General features: G+C 37.6%; 1 protein-coding gene across 1 annotated transcript in view; it reads right to left on the bottom strand.

The window, feature by feature from the left end:
* Window positions 1–16,706: 16,706 nt before the first annotated feature.
* LOC125152565 (zinc finger protein 850-like) overlaps window positions 16,707–22,461 on the bottom strand; it is a 52,899-nt gene continuing 47,144 nt past the window's right edge. Inside the window, exon 9 of the mRNA XM_047834645.1 lies at window positions 16,707–18,495. Coding sequence (XP_047690601.1) covers window positions 17,009–18,495 — 1,487 coding nt within the window. The 3' untranslated portion in view covers window positions 16,707–17,008. The remainder of the gene's footprint in view (window positions 18,496–22,461) is intronic.

Genomic DNA, 22,461 nt, shown 5'->3' with positions numbered 1-22,461 from the left:
AAGACATTCACAGATTGTTTCAGAAATAAAAAATAAAGCAGGCAAGTATACGAAATGCAAACAGGATGTTGAAAGGAGCATTGTTTATAAAGACAAAATTTAGAAGGCAAACATTTTATCAATAGACTAGTAAAATAATAGTAGAGCCACACAGATAAACATTAGCTCTATTCAAATAAGGATAATGATATACTATTTACTGACTTGGAAAACTGTTCATGCTATGCTCTACCATAGGAAAGGCAATTTGTGAAAAGGAGTTTCTTTTAAAATTTTCTGAAAGAATTTGCTTTGAAAATTTTGAGAGTGGTTATTATAATAGTTTCTTTTGCGCTCTTTGAAATTTTCTGAAAAAATTACAATAAAATGTTAATATTAAAAGTAACACTTCAAAAAAAAAGTAACTCTTCAAAAAGGCAGTACAGTTCTATTTGTATTAAAATATATAAAAATAAAAATAATGAAGAAAAGAAGGTACAGGTATAATTACAGATATATAAGTATGTATATACATACACATATATAAACATATGCAAATGAATGATAAATCATTGCCCTGAAACTTAAGCATATATATATGTATATATATATATATATATATTTTTTTTTTTTTTTAAAGCTTATATAAATAAGACTGTACCGCCAAAACAGCAGGAAAAGCAACTGGAAAGAATAAGTAGTGATGGGTTCAAAATCTTGGAGAAAAATAAGTCAGCCCAGAACTGTAAGCGCAATTAACAATTTTAATAATCAGCAAATATACATAAGACAAAAAAATACCTAGAATTATTGTAGGAAAAGTAAAATAAAATTCTAGAATTATTCTGTAATAAATTGTCTGACATTTAAGGTTGACATGCACCAAAGTTTTCATTTTTTTCATTCAAATTTATAAATTCCTGATATTAAGTAAGAAGTGAACTGTTGATGGTCTTCTTTTTTTTTTTTTTAATTTTTTTTTCAACGTTTATTTATTTTTGGGACAGAGAGCATGAATGGGGGAGGGGCAGAGAGAGAGGGAGACACAGAATCAGAAACAGGCTCCAGGCTCTGAGCCATCAGCCCAGAGCCCGACGCGGGGCTCGAACTCCCGGACCGCGAGATCGTGACCTGGCTGAAGTCGGACGCTTAACCGACTGCACCACCCAGGCGCCCCTGTTGATGGTCTTCTAATATTTACTATATCCTTGGGCAATTTCAGCTGTCAATACCAAATAAAGGGCTCCTCATATTAATTACAGGATCTAATCAGCATGAAGTCCTAACTCAAATTAAGTGAATGCCTTTCCCACAAATTATTTTCAGAGCTTCTTACCAGCATGACCTTTTCTACGTTGATTGAGATTTAAACTACGTACAAAAACCTTCCCATATTCTTTGCGTTCATAAAGTTTCTCACCCTTGTGAATTCTCTGATGTTGAGAAACGTCTGAAGAATGATAAAAGGCCTTTCTACATTCCTTACATTCAAAGGGTTTCTCACCAGTATGAATCCTCTGATGCCAGATAATGGCAGAGCTACTACTAAAGGTTTTCCCACATTCCTTACACTCATAGGGTTTCTCAACCATATAAATTCCCCAATGTTGATGAAGGTCTGAAAGTGATAAAAGGCCTTTCCACATTCTTTACAGACATATGGTTTTTCACCAGTGTGAATTCTCTGATGTTCTGTAAGTATAGAACTGTTACAAAAGGTCTCTCCACATGCCATACAAACATAGCGCTTCTCACCTGTGTGAATTCTCTGATGTTCTGTAAATTTTGAACTGCTACAAAAGGTCTTTCCACAGTCTTTACATATATAGGGTTTTTCACCAGTATGAACTCTCTTATGTCGATTAAGGGTTGAGTTACTTCCAAATGTCTTAGCACAATTTTTACATTCATAGGGTTTCTCACCACTACAAATTCTATGCTGTATAAAAAAATACGATGCACTCTTAAAGGCCTTGCTACATTCCTTACATTCACAGGGTTTTTCACCAGTCTGGATTCTCTGATGTCTTTTAAGATCCAAGGAATAATGAAAGGCTTTGCCACATTCTTTACATATATAAGGTTTCTCACCAGTGTGAACTCTCTGATGTTCTATAAGTATTGAAGTGCTATGAAAGGCTTTTCCACACTTCTTACATATATGTGGTTTCTACCAGCGTGAATTCTCTGATGCAGAGTAATGGCTGGTTTGCTACTAAAGGCTTTTCCATATAACATACATTGATAAGTTTTCTCATTGGCAAGAAGTATCTGATGATAAATAAGGTCTGAGGAATGATTTAAAAAAAAAATCCCACTTTCCTTAGCTAGACAGGGTTCCTCACATGTGTAAACTCTCTGATGTGATAGAAATATTGAAAGGCTTTTCCACATTCTTTACCCTCATAGATTTTCTCCTCAGTATAAATGCTCTGGTGGACACGGTCTAAGACTCTACCACATTCCTTATGCTCACAGTTTTCATTAATAAACATGATCTGATGCTGAAAATGTTTTGAACCCCTACTAATGGCCTTCCCATATTCATTATGGTTCCTGAATTTCTTACCAGTATCAATTCTCTGATGTGTAGTTAGTTGGAAGTCACATACAAAACCTTTCTCATAGTTCTCGCATTCCCAGGCTTTGTCTTCAATATAAGTTTTTTGATATGGAGTAAGAGATGGGTGCTGACTGAAAGTGTATACATTTTCATAGTTGAAAATAACTTGTTTAAAAATTTTCTCACAAGATCCTTGTTTTTCATCAGTTTTTCTTTTCATTCCCAGTCATTTCTATAACAGGAACACTCAAGTTCATGTTTTGTAAGACTTTCCAATATAAACTATTGGGGTGATTCTATTTCATAAACTTCCTCCTTCAGAGATAATTCCTTGGTTTACACCTAGATTCGTGGTCTGAAAGAAAGCATAATAGAAAACATTTGCTCCCCCCCCCCCGGAAGAAATGAAACTTTTATGGTATAAATAGGGGAATTAAATTAAAATTAATGTATATGAGATGTGAATGATTTATACAGTGATCAAATACACTCTTGGAATTTGACAAATGCACAAAGCATGTGAATTGATAGGAAGTCATACGGGATCATGAGATAACTAGGAAATTTTAAATGAATAGTTTTCAATTTTTGACACAAATTAAAACTACACAGATAATATTTTGCAACTGTCCGAATGGCAAAAGTCTAAGTGTTTGACAGCATATTCTTTCAGGAAGCTATGGAGAAATGGACTCTCTCACTCATTACTAGCTGGATGACAAAATGGTACGCACCCCCTTGTGGGGGAGAATTCAGCAACATTTAGCCAAATTATATACTTACTTATCCTTTTATAAACCAACAATATGAGTGACATGACTCAACTCTAAACATATACTGACATAAATTTTAGAAGATTTACTCACAATGCCCTTCAGTGCAGCACAATTTATAATAGCAATGACTGGAACTAACTCAAATGTCCATCCTTAGGTAACTGGTTGAAAAAACTATGGTGCATCTACTAAGTGGAGTATATTTTCCAACCGTAAAAAGGAATGATGAAAATCTTCAGACCTCCCTGAAGTTATCTCCCGAATATATTGTTAAGTGAAAAAAGGAAGGTGGACTAAATTGTATATAGTATGCTGCCATGAAAGTAAGAAAGGGAGATTTTTAAGATATACACATTGCTTTTATTTAGGAAAAAAATGGAAAGGTAAAGTCTTGCTGGGGGGGGGGAGTGGGTGGGTGGGGGATGCAGAACAGTGTGGAACAGACTGGGATAAAAGCTAGACTTCCCTGAATATACCCTATTTTATGGATTTGCCATTGAAATCTTGGAAATATTCCATATAATTATTTTAAAATGGAATTTTACATTTTAAAATGCTTATTTATTCGGGGACAGAGGACACATGCACAAGCAGGGGAGGAACAGAGGAAGAGGGAGAAAGAGAATCCTAAGCAGCCTCCATGTCCAGTGTGGAGGCTGATGTGGGACTCAATACCACAACCGGGAGAGCATGACCTGAGACAAAATTAAAGGTCAGATGTTTAACTGACTGAGCCACCCAGATGGCTCCAAATTGAATTTTACAAAGACACCTCCAACTACCAAAAGCAAATTAGACAAATGATTTTAGTTTTATAATCAATTTTGGCATAATCAGAGTAGAACTATTGGTGATCATTTTAAAATTCAGTAATCTACCTGTGTATCACCAGTGGATCATAACCCATACTTCTAACAAAGAAGCAAGGATGTGAGAACCTGCATGACTAGATACCAAGATGTGTACCACATTTAGTCTCATTTCAAACCACACAGTGAAGGGAAAAACAGTGGCTGTAATTGGGCACATAAGGGGCCCTGAAGGTACTTGCAATGTTCTATTTCTTAAACTACATAGTAGCAAGATGGGTCTTCACTGTGTTATTACTCAGACTGTGCAACTTGGTTTCAAAATTTTTATATGTATGAAAATGTTATGGGGTTGAATTGTGTCCACTACAAATTCATACGTTGATCTCCTTACCACCTACCCCCCTGTACTTCAGAATGTGACCTTTGTGAAAACAAAGTCATTGTAAATAGAATTAATTAAATTAAGACAAGATCATACTGGAGTAGGATGAGCCCCTAATGTAATATGACTAGTGTCCTTGCAAAGGGAATCTGGTAACACACACACACACACACACACACACACACACACAGAGACAGAGAGAGACAGAGAGAGACACAGAGAGAGAGAACATGTGAAGCTGAAGGCAAAGATCAAGGTGATTCAGGAAAAGACAAAGAATGCCAAAGATTGCCAGCAAGCCAATGGAAGCTAGGAGAGAAGCACAGGAAAGCTTCTCTTTCACAACCCTGGCAAACAAATACAACATATTTCCCTAAAATCTTTAAAAAGGTTTTTTAAAAGGAAAAAGATCTTTAAATACATTTTTGTACCAAAAAGTAAGTGAGCACTTAAAAAATTATGTTAGCATGTCAGAAAGACTCAGAGCTAGCTTGAAGAGGCTCTGACTTGCCAAACCTGGGATGATTTAAGCACTAAAATAATTAATGAATAATAAACCATTGCAAAGAGTACAAATCCAGGAGTCCACATCAGTGAGGAATAGAAACCAAAATAAATCTGATAGCTAGACAAATAGTGAAGATATTTCCATACAATAGAAAACAGACTGAGAAATACAGAGGGAGTGCTGGAACTGAAAAATGACTGGGGCGCCTGGGTGGCTCAGTCGGTTGAGCATCTGACTTTGGCTCAGGTCATGATCTCACGGTCCGTGAGTTCGAGCCCCACGTCGGGCTCTGTGCTGACAGCTCAGAGCCTGGAGCCTGTTTCAGATTCTGTCTCCCTCTCTCTCTGAGCCTCCCCCATTCATGCTCTCTCTCTCTATCTCAAAAATCAATAAAGGTTAAAAATAAATGACTATAGTGGAACCCTCATAGTTAAGACTGGTATGAGCAAGAACCATCAATGATGTTAAATCTAGTGGTGGGGGGCATTTGATGAGGAATACAATTTTCGTGGTGCCTTCCCATAGATGACTGTCTTAGTTGCAGGAAAAAATAAAAACTATACAATAGAGAAGGTGGAGAGTATCGAAGCCAGGTAATCAAAATTAACATTATCAACGAGGGTCAGAAGCAAATCATATACTTTTAGATATGATGCCCTAAGAGGGACAAAATATCACATCTTTCGTACCCTGGCAGGAGAAACATAACTTGAACTTAATCATGAGATAATATAGAAAACCTAAATGAAGACCATTCTATTAAAATAAAGAAAGCGAGGCTCCTGGGTGGCTCAGTTGGTTAAGCATCCAACTCTTGATTTTGGCTCAGGTTATGATTTCACAGTTGATGAGATCAAGCCCTGGGTTGAGTTCTGTGCTGCTCTTTATCCCAAATACTCTCTACAGAGGTGACTGCAATCACTCCCAATGCATGAGCTATCACATCTCTGTAGGGGCTGCAATGGACTGAATGTTTATATTCCCCCCAAATTCATATATTAAAATTCTAACCCCTCAGGTGACAGTATTAGGAGGGGGGGGCTTTGGAAGGTGATTAGGTAGGTAATGCAGGCAGAACTCTTATGAATGGGATTAGTGTCCTTATAAAGGAGACCCCAGAGAGACCCCCCTTCTGCTCAGGTTACAGTGAGATGATCAACTATGAGGAAGTAGACTCTCATCAGACACTAGATCTGTAGGCGCCTTGATCCTGAACTTCCCAGTCTCTGGAACTGTGAGAAATAAATTTGTGTTCATAAGACACCAAGTCTCTGGTACTTTGTTATAGCAGCCCAAATGAAGTAAGACAGGGGCTTTCCACTTTCCCATCATTAGCCCTTTCTTCTGACTTCCCTATTTAACCCCTCTTGTAGTAGATTCTACTTTAAAAAATATTATTTATGGACTTATTCATAGGTTCCTTAGTCCATAAACTTCTTAATAGCTTATAAGTCTTATAATCTTTCCATCACTTAATAATGCATCTTATGCAAATTATAAAATCAGTAACTGTTGATTAGAAGAATAAATGAATAAATACACACACAATAATGAAGTAAAAAGAAAACTGTTTCAGGGAAGAGAAGTGTCAAAAATTTTAAGAGATACTGATACACAAATCTAAATGCAAAAGAAAATGTGGAATTGTATTAGAATTGTATACAAAATAAATGTAGAAATTGGTCACTGAAAAGGTACAAGGATTATACTTCCCACTTTGAAATGGGAAGGAAGCATGAAAGAGAATGATGGAAAGTGAGAGTTGGAGGTAAAGGTAAGGGACATTTGGACAGCTTGGTGCACAGGTCTTACTTTTCTTTACAGGTTTTGACTGTTGACGAAAACTTCCCAGAAAATATCTCGCAGAGGTCTTTCCTCTGTAAACAGCTGGGTTACATCCTTCAATGCCCTCTCCTTGCCTGACTATCCCACACTTACCTGGAGCAGGTCCCTTGTCAGCTTTCTGCCAATCATCCAGGGTTCTTTCCCCTGCCCCAGTATGGATACCATATCTGGCTTAGAAATGGAGAGAGAAACGGTATATAGTTTTGCTATGGGAAGCCCAGAATTCAAAACTAAAGAGGAAAGGTCATTATTTAGAGAAGATGGGGCTTCAGTCTCAGCTTCAGTAGAGCTGCACATTTTCAACTCTATAAAACTCAAGCTATCTCTTTGGGAACAGGGAAATGGAATATATAAGATATCTGAAAGGAGCTGAGAAATTCACAGTGAGAGGATCAAATATTCCAGAGGAAGACTGAATTTTTAGAGATAGGTTTGCTTACCAACTGAGATAAGGTTGTTATAGTTTTCCAAAATCACATTTCTGTACACATCCTTCTGATCAAAATCAAGGCATTCCCACTCCTCCTGAGTCAAGTCTATAGATACATCCTTAAACACCAATCCCTGAAAAAACAAATCAGTGTATTAAGGTTATAATAAAAGTAGATGCTTTAATTCATTTATTTTTAATGAACTTTTTAAATAAGTTTATTTATTTTGAGAGGGGGGAGAGGCAAACAGAGGAGACAGAGAGAGAATCCCAAGCAGGCTCCCCACTGTCATTGCAGAGCCCAATGTGAGGCTCACACCCACGAACCGCAAGATCATGACCTAAGCCAAAGTCAAGAGTCAGATACTTAACCGTCTGGTGCCCCTAAAAACAAATGCTTTGAAATGAGAGAAAAGAAAAAGGCGAAAATATGGGTGATAAAGTCAGTGTTTACAGGAAAGGATAGATAGAATAAACAGGCTGGGTCTAGATACCTGGATGTCAGTATGATTTAATTTATGTACTTAAACATTCCAGTTCCTGAAGATAGATCAAATCACCCATTCACAGTAAGATATTTACAGGATCTAACCAGGTTTGGGATGTACAAAGGCCAGCTAAGTAAAGTCTCACTATTACATGAAATAGTATAAGCATCATCTAGTCTAATAATGCCTGGTATATAATTGTCAGTAAATGGTAATTCCCTCCACCTACTGTTTACCCATTTAGCTCTAAGGAAGAAAAAGTAATCACCTTTACAAAATATCTTAGAATAAAATTTGAGAATAAAAGAGATAAAGAGAAGATTCTTAAAAAAAATGAGGACAGAAAAAAATGGTCATATATGAAATATCAGGAATCAGAAATGCAATGGGCTTCTAAATATCACTATTAGAATCAAGAAAATGGTATAAAGCCATGTTTATAGGAGAGTTTTTCAACCTTAGCAATGTTGACAGTTGGGGCTGGATAATTCTTTGCCATGTGGGGTGCTGTCCTATGCATTATTTTTTGGATGTTTAGCATCAACTCTGACCTCCACAGATGCTGGTAGCACTGGCTGGTCCCAGCTCTGATGACCAAAAATACCTCCAGACATTGGCAAATATCCCTGGAGGGAGTGAGGATAGCAGCAAAATTGTTCCTGGTTGAGAATCAGTTAAGAGTCTAGAGAAGAAAAGGCTCGAAATATTCACCTCCTGCATCCACGCATCTCTGCTTGAAAGTAACTGGTTGTGCTCTATAAACATAAACCAGGGCGCCTGGGTGACTTAGTTGGTTGAGTGTCTGACTCTTGATTTCTGCTCAGATCATGTTCCCAGGGTCTTTGGAACCAGCCCCTGTGATGGACTCTGCACTGGTGGTGGAGCCTGCTTGGGATTCTCTCTCTCCCCCACTATGCCATTCTCACCCCGGTTGCACTCCCTCTTTCTCTAAAAGTTTTAGGGGCACCTGGGTGGCTTAGTGGGTTAAATGACCGACTTCAGCTCAGGTCATGATCTCTCAGTGAGTGAGTTTGAGCCCAGAGTCTCGTAGGGCTCTGTGCTGACACCTCAGAGCCTGGAGCCTGCTTCAGATTCTGTGTCTCCCTCTCTCTCTCTGCCCCTGCCCCACTCGTGCTCTGTCTCTTTCTCTCAAAAATAAATAAACATTAAAAAAATAAAATAAAATAAGATAAAATAAAATAAAATAAAATAAAATAAAATAAAATAACCCTTGAAAAAAGAAAAGTCCTGAGCACTGGTTGCCAATCAGAGGAGGCACCTAGGCAACACAGCTGAGTAGAGGGAATGGAAGGAAATGGCTAGAAGGACCTGAAAGAGATGCTCCTACCTAGAAAAGGTCAGGATAAAGAAGCCAAATGCTCACTGTGTTTCAGGAAGCAGAAAATTAGCATTACCTCACCTGGCTTTCAGTCTTGCAGCTAATGCCCATTCCTCTTCAAGGCTCCCCTTCTGGAAAAGGGCAGAGTCCTGACACTGCAGGGCTGGCAGGGCAACGCTGGCCTCAGTTCCCAGAACAACCCGCAAAGGGTAGTTCCATACCCTGCTTCCCCATTGTCCTCTCTCTCCACTTCATACAAATACACTCACAGGGATGGGAGAGAGAACCGACAAATTCCGCTCCAGCAGGCTCCACCTGCAGCAGAATGACCTTTGGGCGGCTGGCAGTGTCTGGAGACACGGACGCAAATGCCCCCTACCCCGTGCCACCTTACTCCTGAGCATTCTTCTGTCTCCCCTACACCTGGGAACAGGACTCCTGGAGACAAGACCCGCAGGAGAAAAACCCACTTCAGTTAAGACCCTGAGCTGGAGACGCGCCCCAATTCAGGCCCCATATCAAAGACCCCGTGGCGCTTCTGTCCCTGAAAAGGCCATGGCTTCCAGAAGCACAGCTGATCAGAATCAGTCCCGGTAGTCCTCACACGTGAATCAATCTCCAGATGTTAACATCCCAACTTGCTAACACCGCGGCGACAAATGCACAAACTTACCTGATATAAGGCCTCCAATCGCAAGGCTATGCTTATGTCCATTCGAGCCTGTGAGCCTTTCAGCCCCAAGAAGTCCGGCGCCAGGGTGTGAAGAAGGGATTGGAGCTCGGCAGATGCCACAGTAAACGGTCCCAACAAGGCCAAAGGCTGAAGCTCACTTTACCAAATAGCATCTTGCGCCTGCGCAACTCGGAGACGTTTCGGAGGCCTGAACTACAATCTCCAGAATCCTTTGAGTGCACTACACCCTTGACAGCACCACCCGGGCTCTAACCTCCTGTGCCTAGGGCAGACTGCCCTCCTTGGTGAACCAGCACGGTGGGGTGGGTGGGTACCCTCCAGACTGCTGTTGCTATTCAACAGCTAATATTATATAGTGACCACTGCCTCAGTGGCAGAAGGGTGCCAATGCCCTTGGCTCACTTGATCCCACCTGGGGAATCATTACTCTGTTCAACAGACTTTGGAAACCAAAGTCAAAAAAGTTCAGTGACCACTAGTAAGTAGAAAAGGGTTACAGGGGCGCCTGGGTGGCTAAGGGGGTTAAGTGTCTGACTCTTGATTTCCGCTCAGTCACAATCCCAGTTAATGGGTTTGAGCCCCGCATTGGGCTCTATGCTGACAGCGCAGAGCCTTCTTGTGATTCTCATTCCTCTCTCTCCTCTGCTCTCGTGCTCTCTCTTTCAAAATAAATAAACATTAAAAAAAAAAGGAAAAGAATTGCAACCCAAGTTTGATTTTTTAAATGGTTTAAGGTTTTTGTTGATGGTATAAAATTGGTTGACTAATTTTGCATATGCTAAATAAAATTAAAAATATACAAGGTGAAAAATGAACACCTTGTGCCCTTGTCCCCAATATTGACACCCAAGATTCTCCAAGCAACCAGTGCATTCACCACTCTCACACCACAACAATATATATGTGGGTGTTTGTGTGTGTGTGTGTGTGTGTGTGTGTGAGTTCATATGTATAGATAAATATAAACTTCAACAAAAATATTAGCTTGTAATATACGCTTAAAATATTTGTAACTTCAGGAGCATCTGGGTTGGTTAAGTGCCCCACTCTTGATTTGGCAGGTCATGATCTCACCATTGTGATCTCACCATGCTAGGTATGGAGCCTGCTTAAGATTTTCTCCCTCTTTCTGCCCCTCCTGCTGTACACTCTCTCTTTCTTTTTCTCTCAAAGTAAATAAAGTTTAAAGAATATTTTAATTTCAGATTAATACACATACTGCATTCTTTTAATTTGCTATATAGTCCATTGAATAGATGGATGATAATTTATATAACCAATTTATTACTGTAATTGATCCTCACTCCCTACCTCTCACCCTCTTCTTTTGCTATTACATCAGTGCCAAAAAATATATTCTTGTTTCTTGTGGATATGTTGAAAACAGCTGTTACATAAATTTCTCCATAAATTCTAGGGATATATGTACCTGTGTTTTAAGTTTTGATAGGTATTTGCTACTGCCCTCCTTTAGGTTATGCCAATTTAGCTGTCCAACAGCAACATGTATAGATCACCATGTTCCTACTCTGTGGCTAAAAGATTAGATACCAAATTTATTTTGTCAATCTGATAGGTGACAACTACATTTCTAAATGATATCTATCATATCGGGACAGGAGATAAAAATCTTTCCAAAGGAGCAAAATTCCTTTGCAGTGTCTCTTATGTGACGTACTTTTTCATACTCACTTGTTTTGTTAGATCGTTGTTTACATCTTCTCTTAATGATTTGTATTCCCTATTTTTGTTATTAAGCAATATAGACAGTTTTCTGTTTAAAAAATGTACCGGTTTAGGAATTATATTTTTTCAATAGTGTTTCAAATATTTTGCCGTGAAAAAGTAGACAAATATATTTTCCTACAATGACTTCATGGTTTTGAGTTAATTTCACATTATTATTTTCTTCCATGGTTTTATCATATTTTTTGTTCAATTCTTAAGTCAATTCTTAATCCATATCTTTGATGCATTTGCATTTTAATTTGCTTTGAGCGTGGCATTAGGGATCCATTTTTTTTCCTCTCTCCTAGGTGGCTGTCCAATTACATAAGGCCATTTATTGTATAATCTATGTTTACAGACATGTCCATATTCTACACATGTCCTATAAATTGGTATATTCTCTAATATAACCACAATAAATACACTTAGGAAATTTAACAATGGATCACACAATATCATGATCTAACATATGGTACAATTCAAATTTCTCCCAATTACCCCAGCAATTATTTTATTTTACTTTAGGTTTAATTTATGTATTTTAAGTGATCTTTACACCCAATGTGGGGCTTAAACTCATGAACCCAAGATCAAGAGTTGCATGCTGTACCGACTGAGCCAGCCAGGCAACACCCCTCCCCCCAACAATGATTTTAAAACTTCTTTTTAAATCCAGGATTCTAAGGTCATGCATTTAGTTGGCATATCTTATTAGTCTGCTTTGACTTAGAACAGTTCACAGATCTCTTGTATCTCAAAAATTTCATATTTTTGGTACCTAGACTGCTTTTCTTGCCCAGAATGTCCTCCTACATATTTAGGAAAATTATTTCCCCTTGTTTAACTTTGGGCTAAATATTTCTTGAAAGAATACATGGGTGATATTGTATCTTTCTTAATGTATCCTATCAGGGGCCACTTTGTCAGTTCTTCCCATTCCTAATGTTAATTTATTACCCTAAGAACTATAGTCAACAGTCTTATCTACTGAAAACTGTATTTTCTTTTTATTTTTGAGTAAACTATGGAGTGATGCTTCAGACTATTTGAATAAATATGGATACAAATTTGTCCTATCTTTGCCATATGGCTACTAAAAGCATTTGTTGGGGCACCTGGGTGGCTCAGTCGGTTGAGCGTCTGACTTCTGCTGGGTCATGATGTCGCAATTCGTGAGTTCGAGCCCCGCATCAGGCTCTGTGCTGACAGCTCAGAGCCTGGAGCCTGCCTCGGATTCTGTGTCTCCCTCTCTCTTTGCCCCTCCCCACTTGTGCTTTCTCTCTCTATCAAAAATAAATAAAATATTAAAAAATTTAGGGGTGCCTGAGTGGCTCAATCGGTTAAGCGCCCGACTTCGGCTCAGGTCATGATCTCACGGTTCGTGAGTTCGAGCCCCACGTTGGGCTCTGGGCTGACAGCTCAGAGCCTGGAGCCCGCTTCAGATTCTGTGTCTCCTTCTGTCTGCCCCTCCGCTGCTTGCACTCTGTCTCTCACATTGTCTCAAAAATAAATAAACATTTTTTTTTAATTTGAAAAATAAAGCATTTGTTGAAAAATCTAAATGCAACCAATGTATATATATATGAACTAATACATTCAAATCTTCAAGATTTGTAACAATTCAAAGGATATTAAATGATCCAAAACGGCTTCATTATCATATACTACCTTTCCTATGTATTTGGATCTATAGCTGAACTTTTAAGTAGTTCTAGTGACCCATTACATTTTTGCTGAAGCTATACTCTTAGTTATTAGAGTTATATCTTAATAGTTGATGGTTCTACTTATCCAATTCCTCTCCTCCTCCTTCAGAATTTTACTGGTTATTTTTCCATTTAGACTCTCGAACTAGCTCATGGTGTGCCTGGGTGGCTCAGTCAGCTAAGCGTCCAACTCCTGATTTCGGCTGAGGTCATGACCTCATGGATCACAAGATCCAGCCCCGCATGGGGTACTGTGCTGACAGTGCAAAGCCTGCTTGGAATCTCTCCCTCTCTCTCTGTCCCTCCCCTGCTCTCTCGCTCTCTCTCAAAAATGAATAAACTTTTTGAAAAAATAGAATTAGCTCAAATGTTTTAAAAAATTCCTGGGTATTTTTAATTGATATTGCATCACATTTGTAACCTAAGGAATTGTGATTTCTTAATGATATTAGTACTGCAATCCCAGATGTTATATCCATTGATTTTTCCATCTTCTGATTGCTTTGGTAATTTTTATTTTTTCCATAATGATTATGGATATTTCTATTTTTTTTAATATAATTTATTGTCAAACTGGTTTCCATTCAACACCCTGTACTCATCCCAAAAAGTGCACTCCTCCCTGTCCATCACCCACTTTCCCCTCCCCCCCCCCATCTACTCTTAGTTTGTTCTCAGTCTTTAAGAGTCTCTTATGGTCTGCCTCCCTCCCTCTCTGTAACTTTTTTTTTTCCCTTTTCCCTCCCCCATGGTCTTCTGTTAAGTTTCTCAAGATCCACATCTGAGTGACAATATATGGTATTGGTGTTTCTTTTGGATATTTCTACTTAAGCCATGCCCTGACACATACCCATGAAAATTTTGAGATAATAAATGTGTGTTGCTTTAAGCTGCCAACATTGTGGCAATTTGTTATGCAGCAATAGAAAATGAATAAACCCTATTAGTGGTCATCCTTCCAAGTAGAAGGTGTTGATTCTACTTCACAGTTGTTCCCAAATCCTCAGAACCACCTATATCATACCTCCTCAGAGATATCAGCACTAGCCAAGCTAAACCCCACTCTTAAGGCAGTCTGAATCCCAGATACATGGAAATTTCCTCTGTGTTCCTGTGGCATCTGTACCAGATTTCAAGTATTAATTATTGCAATACATGTCTAGATTTAGAGCTGTAAGTTCTGTAATTTTTCCTACCTCCCACATGTTTTGCTGTGTAGGATACTCAGTGTCCTTTATGTTCAAAGAAATTCTATTTTGTCAGTATTTCACCCTTAGCCAAATGTTGGTTTAAACATGCATTGTATCAAGAGTCAGATGTTCCTAAAATCCAATATTATTTTTTAATCACCCAGATAATGTGGGCAATAATATTATCAGCAATGTTTCATGCTGATATAAATTTTAGGATTCAACATAAGAGGTTGAATTAAAGGCATTATTTATTATATTTTTATGGTTCTCTTCTTCAGGATGGATGCATCTTGCGACCAAGGAGGAATGATGATGACTTCAGTATATTCACTAGAGGTTTAAGATTTTTCTCCAATACTAAACTTAGGCAAATATACACCATAGTAGAGTTTTTTCATAAATAATAAAATAGCCAAAGGAAAAAATAATTTTGACAATGGATTATATTTACTGAGTATGTTACCGCCTTAATTATAAATATTTGTGTAAATTAACTCATTTGATCCTTACCAAACCCAAGTATGCTAGTGAATATAGCCATGCCCACTTTACATAAAGTATACTAATACGTATAAATATGTTTTTAATATAAATACATTGAAATGGAAATAATTTTTAAAAAATCAAAATGTCCCCACATTACATTTGGGCAAAATCATTAGGAAAAACTCTGCAAGGATAAGTAACATGGAGGGGAAGAGAGAAAAATAGCATAGCATAGTATGGTCAAAAGGGAAGCCAGCTTACTCTGTCATGTTAGGGGCACCTGGGTGGCTCAGTTGGTTAAGTGTCCGACTTCAGCTCAGGTCATGATCTCACACTCCGTGAGTTCGAGCCCCACGTTGGGCTCTGGGCTGACAGTTCAGAGCCTGGAGCCTGCTTCAGATTCTGTGTCTCCCTCTCTCTCTCTCTGCTCCTCCCCCACTTGCACTATCTCTCTCATTCTTAAAAATAAACATTAAAAAAATTAAAATATGTACATGTTAAAAGGTATGCATGGATTATTTCAACAATGAAAAGCAGATAAGCAAATACAATATGCCAAGTAGGATGCTACATGTGACATTCCTTATAAACACAAAAAGTGGAGTTAATCACAGTATTTAGCCATAGATGTTTGGTAAAAATGATGGTACAGTCATATATATTAACATTATTAATACACTTAATCACATGGAATGTTCTGTATGACATATCTTGTCATTAAAAAGGCAATTTATGAGACAATTTGAGTAATGTCATTACATTTGCTTTTAAAAATTTATGAAAAGATCTGTTCCAACAATGTGACAGTAGCTATAGTCCCTTGGGAGGATGAAAGGTAAATTTATTGGCTTCTTTGTAGAATTAAAAAATTTAGAAAAAATTATCACAACAAAATATCACTTTTATAAAATAAAAATATTAATTTATATATACAAATAATGATATCATTTTATCAATATTAAAATATATATCTTAAAGTGATGCTATTTTAAATAAAATGGTACAGATGTAAAGATATGCAGGTAAAACTTTATTCTAAAAAGATCAATTGAAGAGTTCCCAAATTGGATGTTGGGGTATAAAAAGACTGTCATTAAATACAAGCTTATAACACTAAAAATATAAAATATCATGAAACTGTGCATAAATAGCATCAAGAAATAGGTACTGAATAAGTTGCACTGGAATAAGAATTTTGGTGATGGAGTGCCTGGGTTGCTCAGTCCGTTAAGCGTCTGACTTTGGCTCAGGTCATGATCTCGCAGTTCATGAGTTCAAGTTCTGCTTTGGATTCTGTGCTGACAGCTCAGAGCCTGGAGCCTGCTTCAGATTCCATCTCTCTCTGTCTCTCTCTGCCCCTCCCCCACTCGCATTCTATCTCTCTCTCTCAAAAATAAATAAACATTTTAAAAATTAAAAAAAAAAGAATTTTGGTGAGAACAAAATAAATTCAAATTTTTAATGTACAACTTATAATAGTATAGTATTTTAGCTATGCATAAACTAAACAAATTATAGCTATATAAAAAACAAAGTTGATTTAACATATTTTAAAATATGAAAAAATACAACAAAAAAGATTTTTTACCTTCTCCACTCAAGATTAGAAAGTTTTAAAAATTGGGGCACCTGGGTAGCTCAGTTGGTTAAGTGTCCAACTTCAGCTCAGTTCATGATCTCACAGTGCATAGGTTTAAGCCCCACATCAAGCTGTGCTGACAGCTCAGAGCCTGGAGCCTGCTTCGGATTCTGTGACCCTCTCTCTCTCTTGCCCCTCCCCTGCTCATGTTCTGTCTCTGTCCCTCTCTATCAAAAATAAACAAACATTAAAAAAAAATTAAAATAAACAACAAAGTTTTTAAAACTTAGAAAGGAATGAGTTGTTGATAGAGGCCTTCCAATATTCATTTTATTCTTATGGTAGTTAAACTGTGAAACACATAAGTCATTCTCATATCAATTATATTTCTACATTTTCTCACCAATAAATTCTTAGAATTTCTCCTATTATGTTTCTAGGGTTTATCTTCCATGCCATGTTACCTAAAAGATATGCTTAAATACAAAGCTTCCTTTATACTATTTCTTACTATTATGAACTTTTTGATGGCGATTAAGATTTGAACCTCTTGCAAAAGCCTTCCCACATTTCTTACACTCATAGGGTTTCTCACCAGTATGAATCCTTTGATGCAGAATAAGGTCTGAAGAACGAAGAAAAGCTTTCCCACATTTGTTACAAGTGTATGGCTTATCACCAGTATGGATTCGCTGATGCCGGGCCAGGTATGTTGCACAAGTAAAAACTTTCCCACATTCATTACATTCCCAGGCTTTCTCACCTGTGTGAATTTTCTGATGTTGTATAAGTATTGAGTCCCTACTCAAGATCTTTCCACATTCTTTACATTCATATAGCTTCTCATCAGCATGAATTAACTTGTGTCGAGAAAGTTCTGATGAACGACGAAAGGCCCTTCCACATTCCTTACATTTGTAGGGTTTCTCACCAGTATGAATCCTCTGATGTTGAGTAAGATCTGAAGACTGACGAAAGGCTTTTCCACATTCCTTACATAAATATGGTTTCTCGCCTGAGTGAATTCTCTGATGTGCTGTAAGTATTGAGCCAGTACTAAAAGCTCTTCCACATTCCTTACATTTGTAGGGTTTCTCACCGGTATGAATCCTCTGATGCCGAATAAAGGCCGAAACATTACTAAATGCCCTAACACAATACTTACATTTGTAAGGTTTCTCACCAGTATGAATTCTTTGGTGTTGAGTAAGGTATGAGGAATGACGAAAGGCTTTTCCACATTCTTTACATTCATTGGGTTTCTCACCTGTGTGAATCCTTTGATGTACTCTAAATATTGAACTTGTACTAAAAGCCTTTCCACATTCATTACACTCATAGGGTTTTTCACCAGTGTGAATTCTCTGATGGCGAATAAAGGCTGTACCATTATTAAATTGTCTAACACAGTACTTACATTGAAAGGGTTCCTCACTTGTATGAATGCTATGATGTAGAAAAAACTGTGAAGCATTAGTAAAGGCCTTCCCACTTTCTTTAAATTCATTAGATTTCTTCTTAGTAAAAATTATCTGATGTTGTATTAAGTGTGGGCCACTATTCAAAGACTTCATACATTCCTCACGTTCATAGGATCTCACACCAATATGCACTGTATGATGTGAACTAAGTTTTGAAGTTCTACCAAAGGCCCTCCCATATTCCTTATAGTCATAAAATTTCTTGGCTGTATGACTTTCTTGATGTGTAGTAAGTTTTGAGTCCTGTTCATAGGCATTCTTATATTTTTTGCATTCATAAGATTTCTCTTTGGTATTAAATGTTTGATGTAGAGAGAGAGATGTATGCTGAATGAAAGGGGACATGTCTTCAGAGGTACACGAGACTTGGCCAAAATGTTTTTCCTGAGATCCTTGTTTAAGTCCATGCTTAGTAAATCCTTCCATTATAACCCATTGAGATGAATTTATTTTATAGTTATCCTTTTTCAGAGATAATTTCTTGCTCTCACACCTAGATTTATATTCTGAAAGAAACCACAAATAAGACATTCACTTTTTTTGGTGGTGGTGGGGATAGACACAAAACTTAGAAAAGGCAGAATTACATTGACATTAATCTATAAATGTAAATGTAAATTATAGTTCTTATATGGTGGTACAATTTGAGAGATAAAGTATAGAAATTGAAAAGTGATAGAGAAAGGCATGGGGAAAGGGATCAGAAAAAGATTAAGTCAATGATTCTTAAAGTTTGGAATAAGTTCAAAGTATACTTCGGCAAAAACCCAAAAGTCTGATAACCTAGTCTAGGTTATTTAATAGGCAAGTAACTTCTCTCACACATTCAGTGTAGCAAATATCATAGGAGGATATTTGCCAGTTTCTAGCAAAAATTATATAAGTATTTATCCTTTGAGCAATCCCAGTTCTAGGAACCCAAACATAATTTTAGGAAAGAATCTGAAGAGATTTATGCAGAAAGTTATCCACCACAGATAACTTTGTAAGAGCAACTGACTATAACCAATCCAAATATCCACCAACTTGATACTACTTGAACTCACTGTAGTGTATGCACACAGTTGACTTCTATGTAATTGTATAAAGAAATAAGAAGTATCTATATATTCCTATTGAATGATCTTCATCACTTTTTTAAGTTAAAGAACAAGGTGGAGTAAACTGTATCTAGGGTATGCTGCTACCATTTATGTAAGAAAGAGGATATATAAAGATATGTGCATAGATGCTCACATTAAACAAAACAGAGAAAGGATAAATCATGAAGTTTATACAAGATATACTATGGTGGGGGAATAAAAAAAATGGGAGGGGTAAATTCAAATATATAACACAAATGTAGTAGAAATTGATATTAGGTGAGGAATATGCTATTTTTGCAACTTTTTGGTATATATAAAATTATTCCAAAACTTAAAACAAAAGAAAAAAGAAGTCATGCCCATAAAAATCATGAAAAAATATGTACTACTTCTATTGAACACTTTCTGGAAGATGTAGGAATAGTGATGAGACTAGAAAGGAGTATCAGTTACAAGCATAGGAAAACAAAAAACAAAACTGAAAATATTTGCAAATTTTGTGACTGTCTGCATGGAAACTCTACTAACTACTGGAACTATTATTTCTAATAATTAATGAGCTATGGCAAAAATAAACATATAACACCAAGAAAGATAAGTCAGTTTTATATGTCTTTTTTTTTTTTTTTGCCACTGTCTATATGGAATGATTTTCACAACTTGTTAACAATTATTGAAAGAAAACCAGGACAGTATGGGGCGCCTGGGTGGCGCAGTCGGTTAAGCGTCCGACTTCAGCCAGGTCACGATCTCACTGTCCGGGAGTTCGAGCCCCGCGTCAGGCTCTGGGCTGATGGCTCAGAGCCTGGAGCCTGTTTCCGACTCTGTGTCTCCGTCTCTCTCTGCCCCTCCCCCGTTCATGCTCTGTCTTTCTCTGTCCCAAAAATAAATAAACGTTGAAAAGAAAACCAGGACAGTAAAAAAGAGTGCAGAGAGAATAAAATGTAAAATGTAAATCATGTAAAATCAGGAAGGAGAATTAAGAATATACATGTGAATGTGCTTTATTTCTGAAAAAATAAATGCAGAAAGGATTAATCAGACTACCCTAACCCCCACCCTCACCCCCCAAAAACTTTTTACCTAGATTGAGAGGGGCAATGAATGAGAGGCAGAGAGAGAGGAAAAAGAGCAGAGAGAGAGGGGAAGAGAATCCCAAGCAGGCTCCACACTGTCAGCATGGAGCCTGATGCGGGGCTCAAATTCATAAACTGTGAGATCACGACATGAGCCGAAATCAAGAGTCAGATGCTTAATCAACTGAGCCACCCAGGCGCCCCCTAAGTATATTTTTATATTGACTTTTGAAACATGTAAATGTTTTATATATTCCAAGTATAAGTTAAAAAAAAAACTTAAACTCAACAATTAAAATAAACTGCATATTAAGCTGAAAATGCACAAAAAAGAATTAATCTAGCAATTTTTCAAACTGTACTCTGATTAGAAATCCTTAGTGTAACATATTCTAAGGGAAAACAGGAAAAGAAACAAAGTGTAATAAATCATGAATATGGCTTCAGGTAGGTTTTCCTGTCAGTAGTTGTACGATATTCTAATTTTGAAACCGTTCTGTAGTATTGGGACAGAGTCCCAAGTCTTGGGACAGAAGACTTGAGTAACTATACTCATGTTGGAGGAAATAGGGTTTTTTCACTGTTCAAGAAAAAGTTACAAAACTGAAATGCAGAAAAGTGAGACAGAATCTCACCTTTGGACTTCAATTAGAGTTATTAGTATTCAATTATGAAAGGTAGTTTCCTGGGGCACCTGGGTGGCTTAGTTAGTTAAGCGTCTGACTTCGGCTCAGGTCATGATCTTGTGGTTCGTGAGCTTGAGCCCCGTGTTGGGCTCTGTGCTGACAGCTCAGAGCCCAGAGCCTGTTTCGGATTCTGTGTCTCCCACTCTCTTTGCCCCTCCCCAGCTCACACTCTGTCTCTCTCTCAAAAATAAAGATTAAATAAAGAGAAAATAAATAGAGAAAATAAAGAGAGAGAGATAGGTTCCTGTCTCTTTCCATTTAATGGATATAAAAGCAATGGCAATCCAGTAGTAATAAGCACACTACACACTCATATTGGTCAATCAACATCATTCCCTATTACAAGAAACTAAGACTTTTAAAAAAAATTTTTTTAAATGTTTATTTATCCTTGACAGAGAGACAGAGCATGAGAGGAGAGGGGCAGAGAGAGAGGGAGACACAGAATCTGAAACAGGCTCCAGGCTCTGATCTGTCAGCACAGAGCCCGACGCGGGGCTCGAACTCACACTCACAGACTGCGAGATCATGACCTGAGCCAAAGTCGGACGCTCAACCGACTGAGCCACCCAGGCACCCCAAGAAACTAAGACTTTTAATGAATGAGCTGGCTAATTCCAAGTTGGGAGCAAGAATAATACAAGATGAGACTGGAACATATTTTTGTTCCAGGAAACAAGAAGGTCATTAAAGATTCATGCACTCATGAAAAAAAAAGGATGCAGAAGCTAGCTGTAAGGGGCTTTCAATGGCCAAATATGAATGATAGTTTAATATCAAAAAAGAATGATTACAATGGGTTATAAGATACTGATTTTTTAATTTTTTTTTTCAACGTTTATTTATTTTTGGGACAGAGAGAGACAGAGCATGAACAGGGAGGGGCAGAGAGAGAGGGAGACACAGAATCGGAAACAGGCTCCAGGCTCTGAGCCATCAGCCCAGAGCCTGATGCGGGGCTCGAACTCACGGACGGCAAGATCGTGACCTGGCTGAAGTCGGACGCTTAACTGACTGCGCCATCCAGGCACCCCGATACTGGTTTTTTTTAAAAGAAGCAATGAATCTGTAGTGTTTCTCAACAAAAGTGGAAAGAAAAATCTCTTTTTAACAAATCAAGGCCAACCAATAAATGCAGAAAGAAAGCGATAAAATTAGAACTTTTCTAAGCTCAATGTAATAACTGTTTTGAATAAGAATGAATACCAAACATTTTGGGTGAAAGATTTCTAGAGGATAGTTATACAGTCTTCAAGTATTACTGCACTAATTATTTAGTATTTATAAGGGGGGAAATGTACCTTTCCAATGGAAAGTTCTGGCAGTCGTCTCCAATCACCTTGACTTTACCTCCTGATATGATGAATTAAGAAGTACACAACCCCGGGGTGCCTGGGTGGTTCAGTCGGTTAAACGCCCGACTTTGGCTCAGGTCATGATCTCATGGTTTGTGAGTTCGAGCCCCATGTCAAGCTCTGTGTGTCTCTCTCTGTTCATCCTCTGCTCTGTCTCTCTCTCTCTCTCTCAAAAATGAATAAACATTAAAAAAAATTTTTAAGAAGTACACAACCCCAAGTATCAAATCAGACAAAATTGCTTAATGTGAATTCAATATTGGGGTTGTG

This window comes from Prionailurus viverrinus, chromosome E2 (assembly GCF_022837055.1).
Source record: "Prionailurus viverrinus isolate Anna chromosome E2, UM_Priviv_1.0, whole genome shotgun sequence".
NCBI classification, from domain to species: Eukaryota; Metazoa; Chordata; class Mammalia; order Carnivora; family Felidae; genus Prionailurus; species Prionailurus viverrinus.
The sequence above is the reverse complement of the archived record's forward strand: the minus strand, read 5'-3'. Positions and strand labels throughout refer to the sequence as shown.